Here is a 19,703-nt window from a genome sequence, read left to right as displayed (position 1 = left end):
TGTCTTCCTTGATGAGGTATTAGAAACAGCCTTTCTCTATGGTCTGGATTATTGCAGCTCTCTTAAATATGCCATTTAAGACTATATTCCAGACTATAGATGCAATGCCTCCTAAGCATCAGTGAATATTTTTGGTTTCTTGGTAAGATAAGAATTTTAGTGAAATGTAATGAAATCAGAAAACCATGTGCTCTGACTTGGATGATAATATCTCTGCTCACTCATATCCTCTGTTTGTCTTTCCAGCACTGCCTGGTTCAGTCCACTGACCATTCCTTCTCTCTTAGCTCCCAAATGATTCACATCAATTTGACAAATAGAGAAATTCCTAGGTTTTCCCTACAGCTCTAATATGTTCCTATAAATCAACCTATTTTGGGGCGCCTGGGTGGCTCAGTTGGTTAAGCGTGTGACTTCAGCTCAGGTCATGATCTCACGGTTCCTGGGTTCGAGCCCTGCGTGGGGCTCTGTGCTGACAGCTAGCTCAGAGCCTGGAGCCTGCTTCAGATTCTGTGTCTCCCTCTCTCTCTGACCCACCCCTGCTCACGCTGTCTCTCTCTCAGAAATAAATAAAACATTAAAAAAATCTTTTAAATCAAATTATTTTATCTATTTTTGAGTTTTTTAAATTAATTAATTAATTAATTATTGAGACAGAGAGAAACAGAGCATGAGTGGAGGAGGGGCAGAAAGACAGGGAGACACAGAATCTGAAGTAGGCTCCAGGCTCTGAGCTATCAGCACAGAGCTCGATGCGGGACTCGAAACCATGTACCATAAGATCATGGCCTGAGCCAAAGTTGGACACTTAACTGAGTCACCCAGGCACCCCTGAGTTCCTTTTTTTTTTTTTTTTAAAGTTATTCATTTTGAGAAAGAGCGGGGAGGTGGAGGAGAATCCCAAGCAAGTTCTTGTCAGTGCAAAGCCTAACAATGAGGCTCAACTCACAATTGTGAGATCATGACCTGAGCCAAAATCAAGAGTCAAACACTAACCTGACTGAGCCACCCAGGCGCCCAAGTTCTTCCTATAATCCAATTCCTGCTGGCCATTTGTAATGAAACCCAAGGTTGGAGAACAATTCAAAGATCAGTAAGTATGGTAAACTTTTTTGTTAAGAATACAAGGTTGTCATTCTTTTGCCTGGGATTAGATATATACGTCAGTAATGAATTTTAAGAAGTATTTTTCTTGGGCAATCCCAACTCTACCAGTTGCTCTCATTTGTCAGCTAATGTGAAGTAATACACATTAGAGACTGGTTACACAGAAATATTGAAATGCTATAGATTTAGGCACTTTTATGCTTACAGAACATTCTTTGCCTAAAATCATATGTGGAGGACATTCCTCATCAGAAAATCAAGAAAAGGAGGTGAGAGATGAGATATGTAGAGGTGGTCACTCCTCATAAGAAAAATCAAGAAAAGGAGGTCAGATGAGGCTTCAAAACCAGGAAACATGCCATCAGCTCTTCTCTGCTCTCCCTTGACTAACTAGGTTCTCTCCTAAAGGGCTTCCTCTCTTTTCTGCTTGTTTTATCTCACAAACTTAATATTCAATTATTTCCAATGCAGACATTTTTATTAAAAAAATTTTTTTAATGTTTGTTTTTGAGAGAGAGAGAGAGACAAAGCATGAGTGGGGGAGGAGCAGAGAGCAAGGGAGACACAGAATCTGAAGCAGGTTCCAGGGTCTGAACTGTCAGCACAGAGCCCAACAGGGGCTGAACCGACAAGACATGAGATCATGATCTGAGCTGAAGTCAGACACTTAACCAACTGAGCCACCCAGGTGCCCCACCATTCTATTTTTATTTAATTACTTGCCATCTCTACAGGTGGTTAAAAATGATTGGTGACGGTTTTATTTAAAGCAACAAGAAAAGCTCATCGGTCCATGTGTTTGGTATCTCATAACTTCTATTCCTTTAAAAATATGGTTTTAATGACTAATAGCCTGAATCATTTCCAATAAAATCATTAAAGATTTCTCTCAATACCCTTTAAACATTTCTCCACACATTTCCTTCTTGAATCCAAGGAGGGTCCACACTATCAATAACCAACATCTTGGGGAACCAGCAAATGCTGGCTCTGGGGCCATTAAGTGAGAAACTTCATAATTTACAGGTACATAGAGTAGACAGGGGACACCTTGCAACTGGCTCTCTCAGAACCCAATCGTGCTGGCACATAGGTAGATGTGGGTTCTGGAGAGTGGTGATTTGACCAAGCTTATGCTTCTCTGAACTTCACACTTGCCACTGATCACGATCCATTCCAATTGCACACGGCCCCACACTGGGGCCCCTGGCTGCACGGCATACAACTGAAAGGCTGGGCATGACCTACTAGAGGCTGAGGGGACTTTTCCAGTAAGAGATCTCCAAGTGGGTACTCTTTTGAAGATGTCTCAGTAATGATTACAGACTGCATTAAAAGAACAGATATGCAAGGGAATGCAACACTAAGGTCTGTGTTGAGAGATGGAAACGGCACAGGATCTTCCTTAAAAAAAAAAAACAACCTTAAATATATTTTGGACCAATAATGTAAGAAGAAACAGAATTTCAAATCCACTCTCAGGGTGCCTGGGTGGCTCAGTGGGTTAAGCATCTGACTCTTGATTTCAACTCAGGTCATGATATTGTGGTTGGTAAAATAGAGCCCTCTATCCGGCTCTGCCCTGACGGCGTTAAGCCTGCTCATACTCTCTTTCTCAAAATAAATAAACATGTAAAACATTAAAAAATAAATAAAATAAAATCAGCTCTCAGCTTTACAGGAGGCCTCAGTATTTACTTACCCATGAACAGTTAGCATGACTTCATACTTGAGAGGTATTGCTACAGTCACTTTGTTACGCTTCAGATTGTCCATTTCCCCTTCATTTGCACTACAGAAGCAAACAGAAGACACCCTGTTAGAATCCATCAAGCATAAAAATCGTCTTCAGAGAGAACTAATCACATACCATGTATACCTAATATACTTGGAGGCTTTGGGGAGTGGAGAAACAAGCAGATGTGGTAGTAAGAAATGTTTATGACAGGGTTGGCAGAAACTTGCTTCCATTACTTACAGTGTATTTGCTCCAAAGACAGATTTTTTTTTCTTAGATCACACAAGAGAAGTTTTCTCCTGCATACAGTTCCATAATNCGCCACACCCAGAAGTCAGGGGTCCATTTCCTTTCGCACAACTCTTTTTTTCACAATGAAATATACCAGGTGGCATGCACCGTGATGTTGAGATCCTCCTCTGCTCTGCCGAGTGAGCTCACATCCAGGAGAAAGCTAATATCTATCTGTAAAACACAGAGAGGGAAACGCCCATTTTTAAAAAAAATCTAAAAATAATATTTTTTATAATCTGAATTTTGATCTCCCTTAATGTTTATGGTCTATGGAATGCAGATTTGAGACGATGTTCTGGAAGCATAGACTACCACTCAGGCTGTAAGCTCTGGGGAAGCTGTTGGGTTTGTGGCAATTTTAAAGCACCAGCATTTCCAAAAGTGACATTCAGAGACAAAGCCTCCTCTAAATGTAAAGACAGGCAGGTCCAGACTGACAAAATTAAAGATGCTTTAACAACTTGAGTGGGGACTCTTGCCAGTAACACCTTTTTGTATAGCAGAGGTAACATGCCTGGCAGATAGGACCACCTGGGGTGGAGAGGGGTGGGGGAGTGTTGGAGAAGGGTGAGACAGGGGAGCAGAATCCTGATCCACACATTCACATGCCCATCTCGACACAAACATGTGCCCCCGCTTTTTTTTCTTTTTACAGTGAACATTGCCAAGAATATAAACACAGTCTCAAAGATCTCAAGCCCAGTTGGTTGGAGTTTTATTTCATCACCTAGCTACTTGCTCTAAGCAAATAAATAATAATGGTAAATTATACATTTGCATGTGGCATACATGTAGAAGAAATAAAATATTTTATATTCATGTTAGTAAGCAAAAATTACACATGCTAAATGCTTACCCTTGATAGGTGATCTATGTATATATAACCGACACTGCAGTCAAGTTTTACTAAGCCAGCGCTGTCTGTGACTTCACAGTTTATTTGTTTCTCTTCCTAAAAAGAAAATTGAAACAATTGGTTTAGGTAAGAAGCAAACCAGAAGTTTGTAACATATGTTAAAGGATGGTTTTTTAAAAGAAAATCACTCCTGAAGAATTTGCTTTCCTGGAAGACTTTTTTTCTGTTTACTTTGGGGCTAAATAGAAATAAGAACACAGTTCATAAATAGGTAAATAAATATAAAACTTATAAATATGTGAGTACAAGGATATACATACATCAGTATATTTTAATACTCATGTCAATTTTCCACAGAATAATTCCTGGACCTGTAGCTTTCATCCCTGTTTGTATTCTCTATTTAATTCAAGGTCCAGTTCCTTGAAAAATCTTGAAGCAGGGAGTCCGTATTTCATTGGCCCTCTTTTTTCTGAGATGTGAGAATGTGACAAAGTATATAATTGTAATAACTATCATCACAATAAGATATATATTTGAATATTCATAGAAATATATATCTCTCTACACATTGTAGACATATGTATATATACACTGTTATCTGTATACCATAGATGTATACACTATACATGTATATATACTATAGATGTGCTATATATACTATATAAGGTATATTATATACATAGATGTATATTTATCTGAATATTTGAGTTTTCTCTCATACTATTGCAAATAGGCTACCGATGCTCTAGAGAAAAGGGTAACTTAATTCTGAGAAGTCAAAGACCTCTCTAAATGCCCCTGGTTTGAAGAGATGGCCTATGGATAAGAGAGGAGTAGATTTGCTAAGGGATAAGACAGGCATCTAAAGAGAAAGTGACTGAGGCTTTTCTCTTTGACATCAACCCTATTAATGCCTTGCTAATGGACTGAGGCATGGTGGTAAGAACAGGTCTCTAGGTGCTTCAAACTCCCGTAGGAAAAGAGAAGTTGCCTGTGATCTGGTTGGTGCCAAGATGTCAGAATTTGTGGAGAATTGCTGGTTGTTTGGTATTTTCTGGAAGTCCTTTGGGAATAAGGCCGGGCATGTGAACTTAAAATGCAGAGCGGAAACTCTGCGAGCCCAGCTTGGAGGACTGATATTGCTTGTGCAGGGATCCCAGCCGAGCAGAGCAGAATCATACCACCAAGCGAGCATGTTATCCATGAGAAAGCAATGGCACCCAAGCAGCTTGCTTGGACAATTGGACAGTTGTGTCTCTCACACAGTAGCATTTGGAAGCAGGAAGCTAACTCTTTTGATCTCAGATTCTAAGGAACTTGTCATTTTAATCAGGAGCAAGAAGGAAGTCTAAAAAAAAAAAAAATCAATGGAAGCTTGAGTGCCTAGCCTGCATCTACCCCAAATATTTAGACCTTCCACTGATGAAATGGATTATACCATTTTCACGTGTTTAAAAAGTGAATGTGACTATGGGTTTTGATACTTACCAGATCCAAAATCTTAATGAAGTAAAGACCGGAGGGGAGTCTGATGTGCAGGGTTGTTTCATACGCATCATCTCCAGCATTAAACAAGGACACATTCAACATCAATGTCTTCATACTTCCAACAGCAAGATAGGTCTTATTTTCATGTGGCCTAAAAATTGATATTTAGTTATTATTTGGGAAATAAAAATCTCATCTCATTTATCCTGAGCATAAAATACTAATTTGGAAAAACACCATGGGGAGATGACCTCATTCAAGTAGATGCAAATTCATTGTCAAAATGACTCAATTCTTCATGTTTCAGATAAATTCAGTCAACTATTACCCAGGCAGTTTGTTATTTTTAATCAGTTATAATTAAGCAAATCTGCTTTCCATTTTCTGTTTCACTTCTTCTATACTTTAACATATTTTTCTCATATTTCACAGTATTTTTTTGTAAAAGCGAAGATTTTTTTTTCTTTCTTTACCCTTGACAAGACCTTGAACTTGCTGCTGTCCAAACCAAAGGGGGAAGTGGAGAGTAATAGGGGAAAAGGAGAAGAGAGAGACTACTTCCACCAAAATAGAGGATCTTTTGGTGGAATGAGCACAGCCCATGAAAAGGACTGCTATGCCCACCAAGTGGGGGCCCCTACAGTCTGTTGCACTACTCTTAATGTCTTAAGGCAGGCTGGCCACCTCTACCAACAACTAGACCAAATTAAAAACAGAACTGCAGCCATGCTGCATTGTCCCATGAACTGGAAAGAGAAGGTTGCTGTAAATCTAGACACGTGAGGGAGTTCAAGCTCTAGCCCTGGCCCCAGTTCTTTGGAGCAGGAGGAGGTCATTTAGCATTTTTAAGGCTCAGTCACCTTGTAGAATAGTAATAATTACTACTCTGAGGTTTGGCTCATCCATAGCCCACGAAATCCACAGATCAATACCTTGATATACAGAAACCTGAGGCTTAAGGAGCTTATTCAAAGTACCACAGCCAAAAAATTCTAAATTCCCAAGGTAAATGTCTCCAAGGCCCAGTATCTCTACCAATTAGACAAGTAGAAGAGTCAAAGAAAACTTTTACACAATGATTCTGTAAGTTCTCCTTAAAGACAGACATTCTTAAATATTGAGTAATTTAAAATTTAGAATACTTGGTTTAACCAGTGAAGGATGTGACCCAAGGCTAATTATCAGGTGAGGATAATCATAACAATTACAAAGGTAAATATTCACCTAGCAACTTGAAAATGTTTCCCCATGTTTACATTGTATCATTCTAATCAACATCTGTATAGAAGATTAGTGTTTGGATAAACTATTTATGGGAATGCTAAACACACAGCCTGCATTTAATAGTTATTTCTGAATTGATTTCAAACAAAGTGTGTTTGGGAATGGAGTTTAAGAACAGGTTTCAAAACATGCTTTGAAGACACATGAATGACTGATCAACTGTAATTGAAAGGTCGTTATATAATGATATTCATTACTCCTGGATACAAAAATAAATTCCCACCCTTATAGAGCATATATAGTAAAAGACAGATGAATAAACAAATGTAAACAAATATTATAAATACACGGAAAGGAGCTGTGAATCAATAGCTCTGGAAAACCAAGGGAGGGAACCACTTTTGCTTGAGGGTAGCAAAGGCATGCCACTTCTTGCTTTTTTACCATTCTGATTATTTAGATTTACCTAATTTTAGGATTTTTTAAATATAAAGGTATGACAACTTCATGACTGAACATGACTTAACGTGGATTATACCTTTAACTGATTTTTCAAGTCCTCCGTCTCCAATGCAGTTTTCACACGGCCAGAGAGGACCACTTTCCAGAAATCAAACTCGATAATGTCATGCACCCACTTAATGTACTCCAGTGCCTTCAAGACAGACTGTTAGCTTACTGGCATGGCACATGAGGCCTCACTGTACACTGCACACCTCATTCCTCTGCTTGAGCCATACTTAACTGCAAACAGGATCCAAAGACCTGCGTTCTGTATCTTATGTCAAGCTATCTCTCTGCCCTTTAACATCTTCCCTCTTCACGTCTCTGGGTGATTTGTTCTTGTTCAAGACTCAGCGAAGTGTCAGTGTTACTAGTTCTCAGAAGTTTTCCCGTGGATACTCAGTGCTAACCCCTATCAACCAGCACTGCATTCTTCCTAACAAAAGTGGCTTCTCTCTCCCAGAGCACACTGGGAAGTATTTTCACACGGTCTGGTTCTTCTCATCCCTAGAATAAGTTATACTAGAAAAAAGATGCTAGATCATGATTACCACTGCTTTCTCAGAGCCTGCAAACACAATTAGTGTTCAAAATATATATGTGGTATATAACTGTATCAAACATTTTAAAGGGTTGGGTAACACTAAAGAAGAAATGTCAGAAAAATTGGAGAAAATGCTGGATACCTATTTGTAAAAAGTTCAGTAACATCATTATAAATTCTACCAAGTTATAGTCATGGTTCTCTGTTCTGTGATGGTATACAAATTCCAAGTGTTTCCTTAAGTGAACATCTACATTCATATGATCTGTACCCCATCACACAACTGAACATTGTAGTGGCAATGCAATTATTGAATTGACCAATAAATTAATGGCAATCTCAATCCTGGAAAGAGTATGGTTTTTGAAAATTATTTTTATGAACCTCAGAATGGGCAAATTTTAGACACTTATCCGTACTCTTTTACTTCAAATACAGTTCACTTACACCTAAATATTCTTCCCCTCTTATCCTCATTTTTCTTTCCTTTTACACTTACTTATCAAGATAGTACAAAGAGAAAAATATGCATATTCTAAGAACACAGCTCAGTGAATTTTTACAAACTGAATGCACTTAAGAAAGGAGCACCCAGATCATGAAGATGTATTACCAGCACGAGAGAGAGGATCTTCTGCCCACTCCCTTCCAGTTATTGTCCCCACCCATCATCTTCCTTTTATCAGTATGTACTGGCTTTGCCCAGTTTTTTATTTCATATAAGTGGGATCACAGAGAATCTTTACATATCAGGCTTTCTGTACTTAAAATTTTGCTTATAACATTAATCTCTACTGATGCATGGAGTTCTAAATTGTTTGTGCTCACTGGTGTATATAATTCAGTTTGTAAAGATACCACATTTTATCTATCCATTCAATTATCATTGGGAATTTGGGCAATTCTAGTCTGGAGCTATTAGTCTTTTGGTGAACATATAAATGTATTTCTTTTGGGTTAGTCTGTCTCTGAGCAGACCCCTATAGTCTATCAACCCAGGATTAACCCTTGAAAATCTCTAAATCTGGTTAAGTTTGGCAACCAGCTCAACTATGCCAACAAATTATATTTAATAAAATATAGGGAACTACAGTATATCAATAAATAAAAACATACCACAGGACTGTCATGTAAAAAGCCAATGTACCATACATACAGTATGGTTTCAAAAACTGCCTAAAGGCCAAATTTGGGTCCCTGCCTGGTTCTGTAATAAAGGTTTATTGGAATACAGCCATGCTCATTCATCTGTGGCCACTTCCACACTATGATGGCAGAGCTGACTAGCTGAGACAGACCTCTGTCCCACACAGCCTAAAATATTTACTATCTTTCCCTTCATGGAAAAAGTTTGCTGGCTGTACCAGAGACCAATCTGAGAAGTACAGTTGGTTTCAAAATAAGCATACAACATATTATTGCTATATTTAAAATCTGTATCCCTCTGACAACAAAGGCTTTGTTATTTTGGATGGCATCAGACGCAGCATCAGAGAAAATGATGCCTTGGACCTTGTAATTCCTTGGCTGGTACTAGAGACATCGAGGAGAAGGGAATGAGGAACACGTTCAGACATAGCAGCTCTAGTTTCTATTCCCTGGGTTTGAGAAGTTGGATCTTTTCTGGAAGGCTGTGTAACAACTAAACAAAACAGTCATTCTAAACCATGGCTAGCATTTCAGGTGGAAGAACCCCACTGTGTGGCGGCAAGCTCCATTCTTCCCACCATCTCAGGGAATGCTTGTGACTTACTCATTCCTGTTTTGTAAACCTTTGTGTTATGTAAGTACGCATCTACTTGGTGGCACTGGGTTAGATGGCAGAGAGGAAAGGTACGAGAACACGGCTGTCCTACGTCCCTTCTCCTCCCCACCCCCCCTCCACCACCCCACTGCTCTACAATCCCGTTGCAGCTACAGAAGCCTAAGAGGTTCTAAAAGTAAACTTCAGCTTGACATTAAAGTTTAATTAAGACTTGTAGAAGAGCTGCCTAGAAATAGACATTTATAAAATATTCTGGCTTGTACCCAAAGCCAGAATTAGTCACTGAACACCTTTGGGAAAGAAGTTGGCACTTCGACAAGCAACAGAAGGTGAAAGTACCGCATAAGCAGCCAGGTTCCAAGACAACAGCAAATTAAAGAGAAACACAATGTTCACATTTCAGCGGCTAGACTCCTGGTTTATTTTCCATTTTTGAGCTATTTTGCCACATTACCATAGTTACAATTCTACTTTTTTCACCTTAATATACATCTTACTGTATCTTGATTCATTAACAAGGTGCCGTCAGAAAGATACCCACCAGCTTTTTATGGGAGACATAATAAAGGACCAGGTGCACATCTGGAAGTGCGACAAGGCTGAACCAGAGCTTTCCCCGGGAATCGTAGCTCATTCTTCATTAAAACATGCATAATGCACACTTGAAATTTACAAAGCAGCCGAGAATCCACATAATTTAAACAAATCAAGGTACTGTGTACATACAGAATTATAACTTAATAAGTAAAAGAGGAAAGATAGAAAAAGGATGGATTTCAGCACCAGGCTCTAGGCTTTCCTTGAGTGAGCGATACGGTTTTATTTTGTGAGAAATTCTCCCCAAGTCTTAGTGTAATGAATGCAGTTTGCCTTGAAAGGATGAATTAGTGCTTTATAACTAATATGTTTTTAATCAAGATATTAGAACAAAAATCTCATGTAGACTGATAATGTACTTATGTCAAGGTATAGGACTCATTTATTTTTGACAAAAACCCAGCCTGCAGCAAATGGCCTATAGGTCCATGTGAGAAACTGTCCTTTTTTTCCTTTACTAGTGACTTCAGGAAAAAAAGAAAATACTGGAAAATTCTCATCAACCAGAATATCAGTTAACTGACATTTAAGAAGACTGCATTTGAATAGGGGCAAACTCACTGAGGTCCCAAGAGGTACAGAAGAACATAGATTGAAGGATACAGTTAGTAATTAGGATGTTTTCATGTATAAAGCATATAATTCATCTTTCCAAAGCTCTGAGGTCAGTGAAGCATATACTCCTACCATCTCTATTTTAAGAATGGACCATTTTGTTAGACTTGCTCTTTGGGAGACAAACAGCATAGTGGCAGATGTTGTGCACTGCCCACTGTCCACCCAACAGTAATTTTCCTTCTTAGTTGCTAGAAGAACACCAGATTATTGAGGCAGAAGGCAGTATTCCCTTGATATTGCAGAAGAGAAGCCCCTAATTTAGCCTTAGGGAATGAATTAGGATTGATCTACGACGACTCCATTCTCCTTCCACCATGATAGATTCTGGGATAAACACACGACAAGGTCTCATTAATCAGAAGAAGAAATCTGTAAAGGCACTTCCCTTCCTAGAAAGGCAGCCTCAAGTGGACCAGAATTTTACTCTTGCCCCTTTTCTTTCTTTGGGAATCTTGGTGCTGCTACAGCCATGGGGTGACCATGAGGGACAAGCCGAGAGAACTGGAAATATAACCATGTGTGTCCAGATTTTGTGAGCCTGAACCTACAGCCACCTCCTGCTTCTTATGCAAAACAATTAATTGCCTTCATTGTTTAAGGCAGTCTTCATCAAATATTGGTACTTGCTGTGAAAACCATTTCCTAACAGATATGAACACCACTTGCTCAGGAAAAGCCTACACCACTGGTCTGGGACACATGACTGAGGTAGAAAAGGGAAGTAGTGTTATTTGCATCAGTAATCCAAATGAAAGACTGGATTTTAAAGTGCCTACGTGATGGCTAATACCTGCTATTAGGTTTGTGATCTTGATAAAATCCTAACTGTTAATCTTTTGCAGTGCAAATCCATTTGATTGGAGTTTATTGTCCTGAGAATTTGGACATTCAGGGAAGGCCTCCACTTAATGAAAACATGAGACAAAGTGTGCCTACGTGCTGTGTAGCTTGCTCTAGGCAGTCTGCTACCACAGTCCTAAGAACTCATGTTCTTTACTGAGGAAATAAATGCATTTACCTAAAGCAGGTTTGTAGCTCTGAGGCACATAAACACCATTAGTGTCGGTGGAGTTCTTTTCAAGGGAATGTATAGAACACGTGGTCAGGTGTGCTTACTATTACTGAGAAGGGAGAGGGCACTTCAATGTGAGAGAGGCATATTTGTCTGATAGCATACAATTTATCAGAATGCAAAGCAATCTGTCAGAACCCTTCACTGTGGGCCTAAAAATTAATGAAGAGTTTTCATTTGAAAATTTCTCAAGTTATCATTTACCTAACAGAAATAGCCTATAACTTTCCTAGTTGATACAAAAGATGTGGGACTTACACCTTACACTGGCGTCTTTGGCACTTCGAACCTTGTGAAACTAGCAACTTCTGACCCAGTCAATCAGCGGCTTTCTTGGGACATAAAGAAGCATTAAACTTTGGACAAATAACCAAATTTGTGTGGAAAATGTTTAGGATTCATTGGCAGTATTTCATTTTACGGCCAAACTAAAATTTTTTTTAATTAAAAAAAATTTTTAATGTTTTTTATCATTTGGGAGAGGGGAGAGAGAGGGAGAGGGAGAGAGAAAGCGTGTGCAGGTGAGCCAGAGAGTCAGAGGGAGAGAGAGAATCCCCAGCACACTGTGAGTGTGGAGCCTGAGGCAGGGCTTAATCTCAAACTGTGAGATTATGACCTGAGCTGAAATCAAGAGTCCGAAGCTTAACTGACTGGGCCAACCAGATGCCCTAACTTTTTTTAAAATCAAAAGCTATACATATGCCAACAGCAATGTTATCAATAGTAACTGTTACGCATCTTTACATATTGCAGGCTTTGTGCTAGGAGCTTGGTTTGCATTATTGCATTTTATCTTAAAATAACTTTATAGAGTAGGTACAATTTTACTTTCTTATCAATGAGGAAAGAGTTTTACAAAAGTGATAAGGCGTCTCTGAAAAGGTCATTCAGCTAATAAATGGAAGATACACTTGAACCAGGTTACCCTGACTCTGAACCTGAAACTAAACTACAACATCGCTTCTCAGATTTTAGTTTGATAAGGAACACTCGTAGCCCTATTAATACTAAACATTTCTGACGTAGCACCCATAGGTTCTCATTTGGATGGTCCATGGCCTGGTAAACTACATTTCTCTTAAGCATTCCAAGTGATTCTCATGAAGGTGACTCAAAGACCATACCTTCAGAAACGCTGCCTTACCCTCCACTGGCTGCCATTTAAAATTATAATAGATTGATAGACTTCAAGAAAAATGATTACTTCAAGTTAAAAATATAAAGTAGGTACTATAATTTCTTATTGTGATAAAATATGTACAGAAGACAAATAATGAAATTATTTCATATCTTAATTCAATATGATGTACTTTCATTCTTCAGGAAAGAAGCATCCATAGTAATATTTTCACATAAACCTCAATGTCCCATTTTTTCACAGGCCAGAGTGGTCACAGAGAAAGGTGATAAAAGGGACAGTGGGAGTGTCTGATTTATGAAAATGAAAACACGACTTGTTTATAGCTTAGGTAAGCTTTCTCCCACACAGCTCTTCTTATCAAAGGCCTGTGACAGCAAAAACACTAAGAAAACTAAGCATTTGATAAAATAAATTCATGAAAGGGAAGGTTGTAAATTATTCACCTAATAACTCAACAAAGGCACCACATTACATGCTGGGGTACAAAGTAGTTAGTAGCCATTGTTTTGGGACTCTGGGCAACCATTCTGGATAATTTAAGTATAAAGTCCAATTATAAATCAAATAGGTTAGGGCTTCTTGGCCCTCAACTGTGGATGCTCAAGGCTATACTGGCATTGACTAAGTGAAAAGAATTAATTTATTCTCTGCCATATGTGATCCCACCCCAGCAGGGTACTCAACACTGTTTGTCAACCTTTTTACTCATTCCTATCCCATTTATCCTAACAGCCCTTTTGAATCTTTTCCCATTCCCTTCAAGTTCTCAGATCCATCCTCAAAGCCCTCACTTTCCATATATAAACTCCCTTTTTATCCTGGCCATACACGAATTCTCTGCATTTCCCTTTCTTGCACACTTCCTAATCTATGTCAAGCACCTTCTCATAGCTTCTTAGCTCAGGCTAAGAAGAATTTTAACTTCTAAGGCGAACTCCTGCACCTGAGTCTGATTGCATTATATACGGTTTCCTTAGGACCTTGCTCCATTCTCAGCAAGCATCCATTAGTCACCTGTTGCATTCCAGGCACTGTGTTAGACCCTGGGAGCATGGAGATGAAAAGACAGACACCTGCCTTGACTCAGCTCACAGGACATCGTGGAGACAGACAATAGTGGTGGTGAGCCTAAGTACAGTGGGACCGGGGTCACAGGTGGACTTGGGTTCAGGCAGCTGGTGACAATGGGGGCTTTACCTAGAAAAGGGCTGAGATTTATAAGATAAATAAGAATTAATCAGGTAGGTAAGTGGGAGAAACAAAGATACAGAGGCTTGGGAAAGTATGCATGGCCAAGCAACTCTTTAACCACCAATGGAAAAGAGTCCTGTGACATTGCTGAGAAAGAACATAAGGGAGTTTATGTCAGAAAGCTCACACTCTGGAATTACCACAGTTAGACATTAGAATAATGTAAAATCAGGGGCGCCTGGGTGGCTTAGTCGGTTAAGCGTCCGACTTTTGCTTAGGTCATGATCTCGCGGTTCGTGGGTTCGGGCCCCGCGTTGGGCTCTGTGCTGACTGCCAGCTCGGAGCCTGGAGCCTGTTTCAGTCTGTGACTCCCTCTCTCTCTGACCCTCCCCTNATGATAGTATCTCAGAATTTATTATTATTTATTATATTTTTTATATTTATTATATAAATTATCTTAGTAATTTATTGTGTGTCAGGGATTAAAAAAGAAGAAAACGGGCTGAGCTCCAGGTTGGTGGCATTGGTAACCATTGGTTGTGTCACTAGTAGATAGTGACTAGGTCCCCAACAGGACATGTCTTAATGGAAGTGTGCGTGTGGAACTCCGAGATACTGACCTGAGCAACAGCAGTACAGACAGGCCAGGGGAGGTCACAGCTGGAGGCAAGATTACCTGGGGAAAATACAGGAGTGCGAGAAAGGGGTGACAGAGAACGGTCCAGGAAGCCAGGAGAGCCAAAACCCTAGATCCTCCAATGACAACTGAGAAAGAGTAGAGAAGTAGGAGAAGGCTAGCGGGATGGCAACACAGAACTTAAAGTGAAAGACGTGCAAAAGGTGAAGTGAGTGGCTGTCAGATGCTTCAGAGGAGAATTCAGGTTGAGTCTGAAAAGTGCCCCCTGGATTTAAGGACATTTCTCTCTTGCATTTAGTCTTTCCTCTGCCTTTGACCCTCTCACGTGTTCATGTCTTCCCATGATTAAATAAATAACAGATTTTATCACTACATAAAGATTCCTCGGTTGAAACTACTCATCCTCAGCATATTATTTTTCCCTTAAGCCCTGACTGCCATTTGGCTATTACTGCAATGACATTTCCATCTCACAATTTGCCAGGGACAGTCTTTTCTCACCCACCAGTCCCGTTCTAAATGCCAATTCCCATGACCTTTCCTCAGACATCGTGCTATCTGATCTCTCTACAAAATTTCACAGTATTAAGTCTCCCTCTATATATTCTCCATTGGCTATTTCACGATGGGTTTGGTTCTCTTCTTAGTTCTCCGAAGTTACCTCTTCAGTTTCCCCCCAGGGACTCACTATTCTTGTTAAGAACTTTAAATAAAACTGATTCCTCCCCAACTTGATCCTTAGTTCTTTTCTCTGAAATTCCCATCTCCATGCATTCCCCTTCCGGAGCCCTGCATGCTCTCTAACTGCTAGTAGCTAGAAGACTTACAAATACATTCCCCAACTATATTTTTTCAAGCAGAAAGCTGCATATTTGGAAATCCCACCAATTCAACATGCCCCAGTTTACACTTCTTTCTTTTCTATCCTTACCTCCACAGAACTTTTTCCCTGCCACGGACTCCTCTTTCATTTCCTATACACAATGAATGTTCAACCTAAGTTTAGATTCTCTCTGTCTGGTCCTCATTTCTCATATCTTCCCTCTAGTACACAGAGCAATTTCCAAATAAGGTATTTAGACAGGATACAGAATTGCAGTGGCTTATTTCCCATGATAAAATAGTAACAGCAAACGACCTTTATCTAATTTTCACTATGTGTTGTGTAGGCATTATTCTTAGCATGATACATGTATTTTCTTTTTACTCTCCCCTCTTCCATGAATTTAGACAAGCAAAGTGGTTTATTCCCTTTCAAATGTGTCATTTACACATTTGGGTATTTCTTTTGTTTGGTACATTGGTTTGACTTATGTAACCAGTTCATGGATGATAAAAAAACAAAAAAACTAAGCACTATGTTAGTGAATGTTACCTCATTTTGCCACTTAAACTCTATTAACAGGCACTTACAATGTCTGAAACATAACTACAATCATGATAACCCAAGTCACGGTTAAGTCCTGAAATATCTCCTGAGTGGTCATTAAAGATTAAAACCTTGGTGTTCACATATTCTCATTCTTTTCAAAAGTGGTAGCTCAGAGTCTATATGTTCAGTGAGTGATGTACAGATCCCTTCATCTCCCTCAGCAGAGTGTTGTTCTTTTTCAATTCGATCATCCCCAAGGATTAGTCTCTTCAGAACCCACAAGCACACACCCGTTACCCATTTCGGTGAGGAACAGGAAACAACACTTACTTAAAAAATCCAATTCTCGCAGAAACCTGTAAATCAGCAGAACAATTTTCATGGGCACAAAATCTTGCAAAATGTATCTGGAAATAAAACAGGATAGTATTTTTTATGTTAGTTTAATAAGTAGGTACACTTCTTTTTTTTTTAAAGAATTTGACATCTATGATACACGAGAAAAATGAAATTGATGAACGCATTATTTTGTCCCTTTTGAAGAGCTCAATTTGAGAATTAGTCATGGGTTTCAATGACAAGTAACTGCGGGTCAAGGAACTAAGTTCTTTTGAGAGGTAAATGTAAAGCCTAAATTTCTTAAATGGAAAAATTATTGTTTCTTTTACAATTGCTATAAAGAAATGAGTTCAATCAGGCTGAGGTAGTACTCTAGGTAAGTGTTAAAGTCTAGGTTTAAAACCTGTGCTGCCAATGTGTCCTTTGCCAAGTTCCTCTCAGTTTTCTGGTGCTACAGTGTGATCCCACTTATGACAAGCATGGCACGCATTTTTCACAGGTGATGGGACAATGAGTTTCTACTTATTGAAAACAACAAAATGTAGAAATGTAGAAATTTTATTTTGAGGACACCTGAAGCAAAATTAAAGGACAGTCTATCCTAAGGGTTTCAGAATTTATTTAACTCAAAACATTTTAATAGGACCCAGAGATACTAAAAGGTACATGGGAAGACCTGAGGTCTAAAAAAGACAGAGGAACAAGCGGAGAGAGATAAAAAGGAAGCTAAGAGAAATAGGTAAAAAGAGAAAGATGCTCTAGAAAGTCAGAGAAGGACCTAGGTTCACTAAATGGGAGATGACTAGCATGTTGTCAGGGTGTCAGACCACAGACTACCTCAACATGGCGAAGGAGAAGGGAAGTGTAAATCTTTCTCTCAATGATTAGGTAAATGTGATTTTTTCCCTACCACTCTTATTTATAAAGCAGCTTGTTCTAAAAATAAAAATGCAGATTATTCAAATGTAACTATAAATTGCTAAGGTTTTGGCTTGTGTACTTACAATATTGCATTTTTCATTATTAAAGATATTTAAAAATAGTTGATAGTGACAACTGAAGTTCAAAAGAAGAGTGAAAAGACTGATTTCCACAAATGTATTCATAAGAGTATCAAGAAAACTTGCTCTTAAATTATTATGTTCATTTGATCTAGTGTTCTAGACTAGAGAGTGATGATTCTAAGCTCAAATATCTTCAGATGACTTAAGGGCAATTTGTCTAAACAGGACGCGAACTAGCCCTTTAAATGTCGCTTCTGCCTTTTACGTTCTGTGTGCCATTAGTAAATGCTTTAATGAATCAATGCTTTAAAACATGCCCCCCACATCCTGTTGATGATGTTGTTGGACAGTAAAGGTCTGAACAACTGGACTCCTGGGAAAAAACAATCTGCCAGTGAAACGGAGATATTGGGGAATACATAAGAAAAAGCAGTCCACTGGTTAGAATGCAAGATCCATCTCAAAATGCAATGGGTCCTGGGATGTGGCTGAAAAGCCTATAGTTGAATATGAAAAAGAAATTCTGTATAACAGAAATACTTATGTTTATAAGTGAGTAAAAGCCAGCAAGGGAACTTGACTAACAAGACATGAGTATATCTGTGGGTAGAGAGATAAATTGAGAGAGAAGGGGAAAGCAAATGAAAAAGAGGAGGATCAACCTCATGAATGTGACTCACTGTCATTAGGAGTGCTCCCTAGCAATATATTTTCCTCATGGGCAAGGTATCAAGGAGAGAAAATTAACATCTCATGTATATGGGAAGCCATTTCTTGAACTAAATGCATATTTAAACATATATAGCTCAATGTCCTAAAGGGAATATAAAAAGTAAAGAAAAATGGAAAATAAGGCAAGGCATAAATCTCTTTGTATATTCAGAAAATTGATTTAAAAAAATTTTAAAGAATTCAGAAAGAGAATTCATTTCCCCGGAACTATGAAATGTTTAAAAATAATTAGTTATATGCATATCATATTTTGAGTAAAGGAAAATATTCTTACTGTTTTTTCAATGATGTCTTTTTCTTTCTTCTGCTGAAGAATTGGTTGAAGTGGTGGGAATTCCTCTGTACTTCGTTTACTGATGACATGATGCCCAAGATGGTAAGCAGCTTCAATCTGAATTGGGGTGAGGATGTCCCGCACATCTTTCTAAGGGAATATAAAACCATAAGTTAGAAATAAGAACAAGCATGTGAATCAAAAAACATAAATACATAAAGCTCCTCCTTTCCTGCATTAAGGCCAAACAACATGGGAAACCTAAACGAAGTATTTACCTTTTCATCTAAATTGTTACAATGCATTGAATATGTATATGTTTTCACATTCCAAAAGCATTGATGCTTATTAAAAAAAACACAAGAAGTGTAAAAGTAGAAAAAAACATATCCATCCCATAATAGTTACATAGTTTTACATTTGGACATGCTTTCTTCCGTGATACTTTCTCTGCATACCTATCATCACCCGACATGATTTCATAAGCTTTTTCCATTATAAATTCTTTGTAAATCATTTCAAACTACTGATCAACATTTTAGTCTACTTAACATTTCTGTGTAGTAGACTTAAGTTATCTCTCAATTTATTCAAGTTTTCTTTTTGTATCTCTCAGTAACATTTTAATTCAATGTTATTCATTTGATTTTATGTTTATTATTAAATATATCCTTTTTGTTGTTCTTTGGGAGTTTTCCAATTCTATTTTTTAAATAGATTATAAATGGCATGTAGGAAAGTTATTTGTTTTGTACGTTTAGTCCTTTATCCTAGTCACTCTACTGAATTTTTAGTTAAGCACCCAACTTCAGCTCAGGTCATGATCTCGTGGTTTGGGAGTTTGAGCCCCTCATTGGGCTCTGTTGCTGACAGCTCAGAGCCTGGAGCCTGCTTCATTTTCTGTATCTCCCTCTCTGCCCCTCTCCCACTCATGCTCTGTCTCTGTCTCTCAAATAAACAAACATTAAAATTTTTTTTAAAAAATTTTCATTTGATTATTCACTAGCCTCCTCATTAAAAAGAATATACTACAGAGGGAGGAGTCAAGATGACAGCATAGTAGAGGCACCCTGGGCTAGTTTTGTCCTTTCAACACAGCTAGAGCAACATCAAATCATTTTAAACACCTAGGAAATCCATCTGAGAATTAAGGGAACAATCTACATAATTTGAGGGAGAGAACCTGGTAGGTATGAAGTGCAG

General features: G+C 38.5%; 1 protein-coding gene across 1 annotated transcript in view; it reads right to left on the bottom strand.

Moving 5' to 3' along the window:
• ITGA4 (integrin subunit alpha 4) overlaps positions 1-19,703 on the bottom strand; it is an 88,783-nt gene that overhangs the window by 10,617 nt on the left and 58,463 nt on the right. Inside the window, exons 16-21 of the mRNA XM_077776378.1 lie at positions 18,501-18,650; positions 16,482-16,558; positions 5,487-5,637; positions 3,996-4,091; positions 3,231-3,310; positions 2,810-2,899 (exon numbers count right to left, since the gene is read on the bottom strand). Of these exons, the coding sequence (XP_077632504.1) occupies positions 2,810-2,899; positions 3,231-3,310; positions 3,996-4,091; positions 5,487-5,637; positions 16,482-16,558; positions 18,501-18,650 (644 nt within the window). The remainder of the gene's footprint in view (positions 1-2,809; positions 2,900-3,230; positions 3,311-3,995; positions 4,092-5,486; positions 5,638-16,481; positions 16,559-18,500; positions 18,651-19,703) is intronic.

Source organism: Crocuta crocuta, unplaced genomic scaffold (genome assembly GCF_008692635.1).
Source record: "Crocuta crocuta isolate KB4526 unplaced genomic scaffold, BGI_CrCroc_1.0 scaffold17, whole genome shotgun sequence".
Lineage (NCBI taxonomy): Eukaryota > Metazoa > Chordata > Mammalia > Carnivora > Hyaenidae > Crocuta > Crocuta crocuta.
Note: the sequence above shows the minus strand (reverse complement) of the source record. Positions and strands in the feature narration are given on the sequence as shown.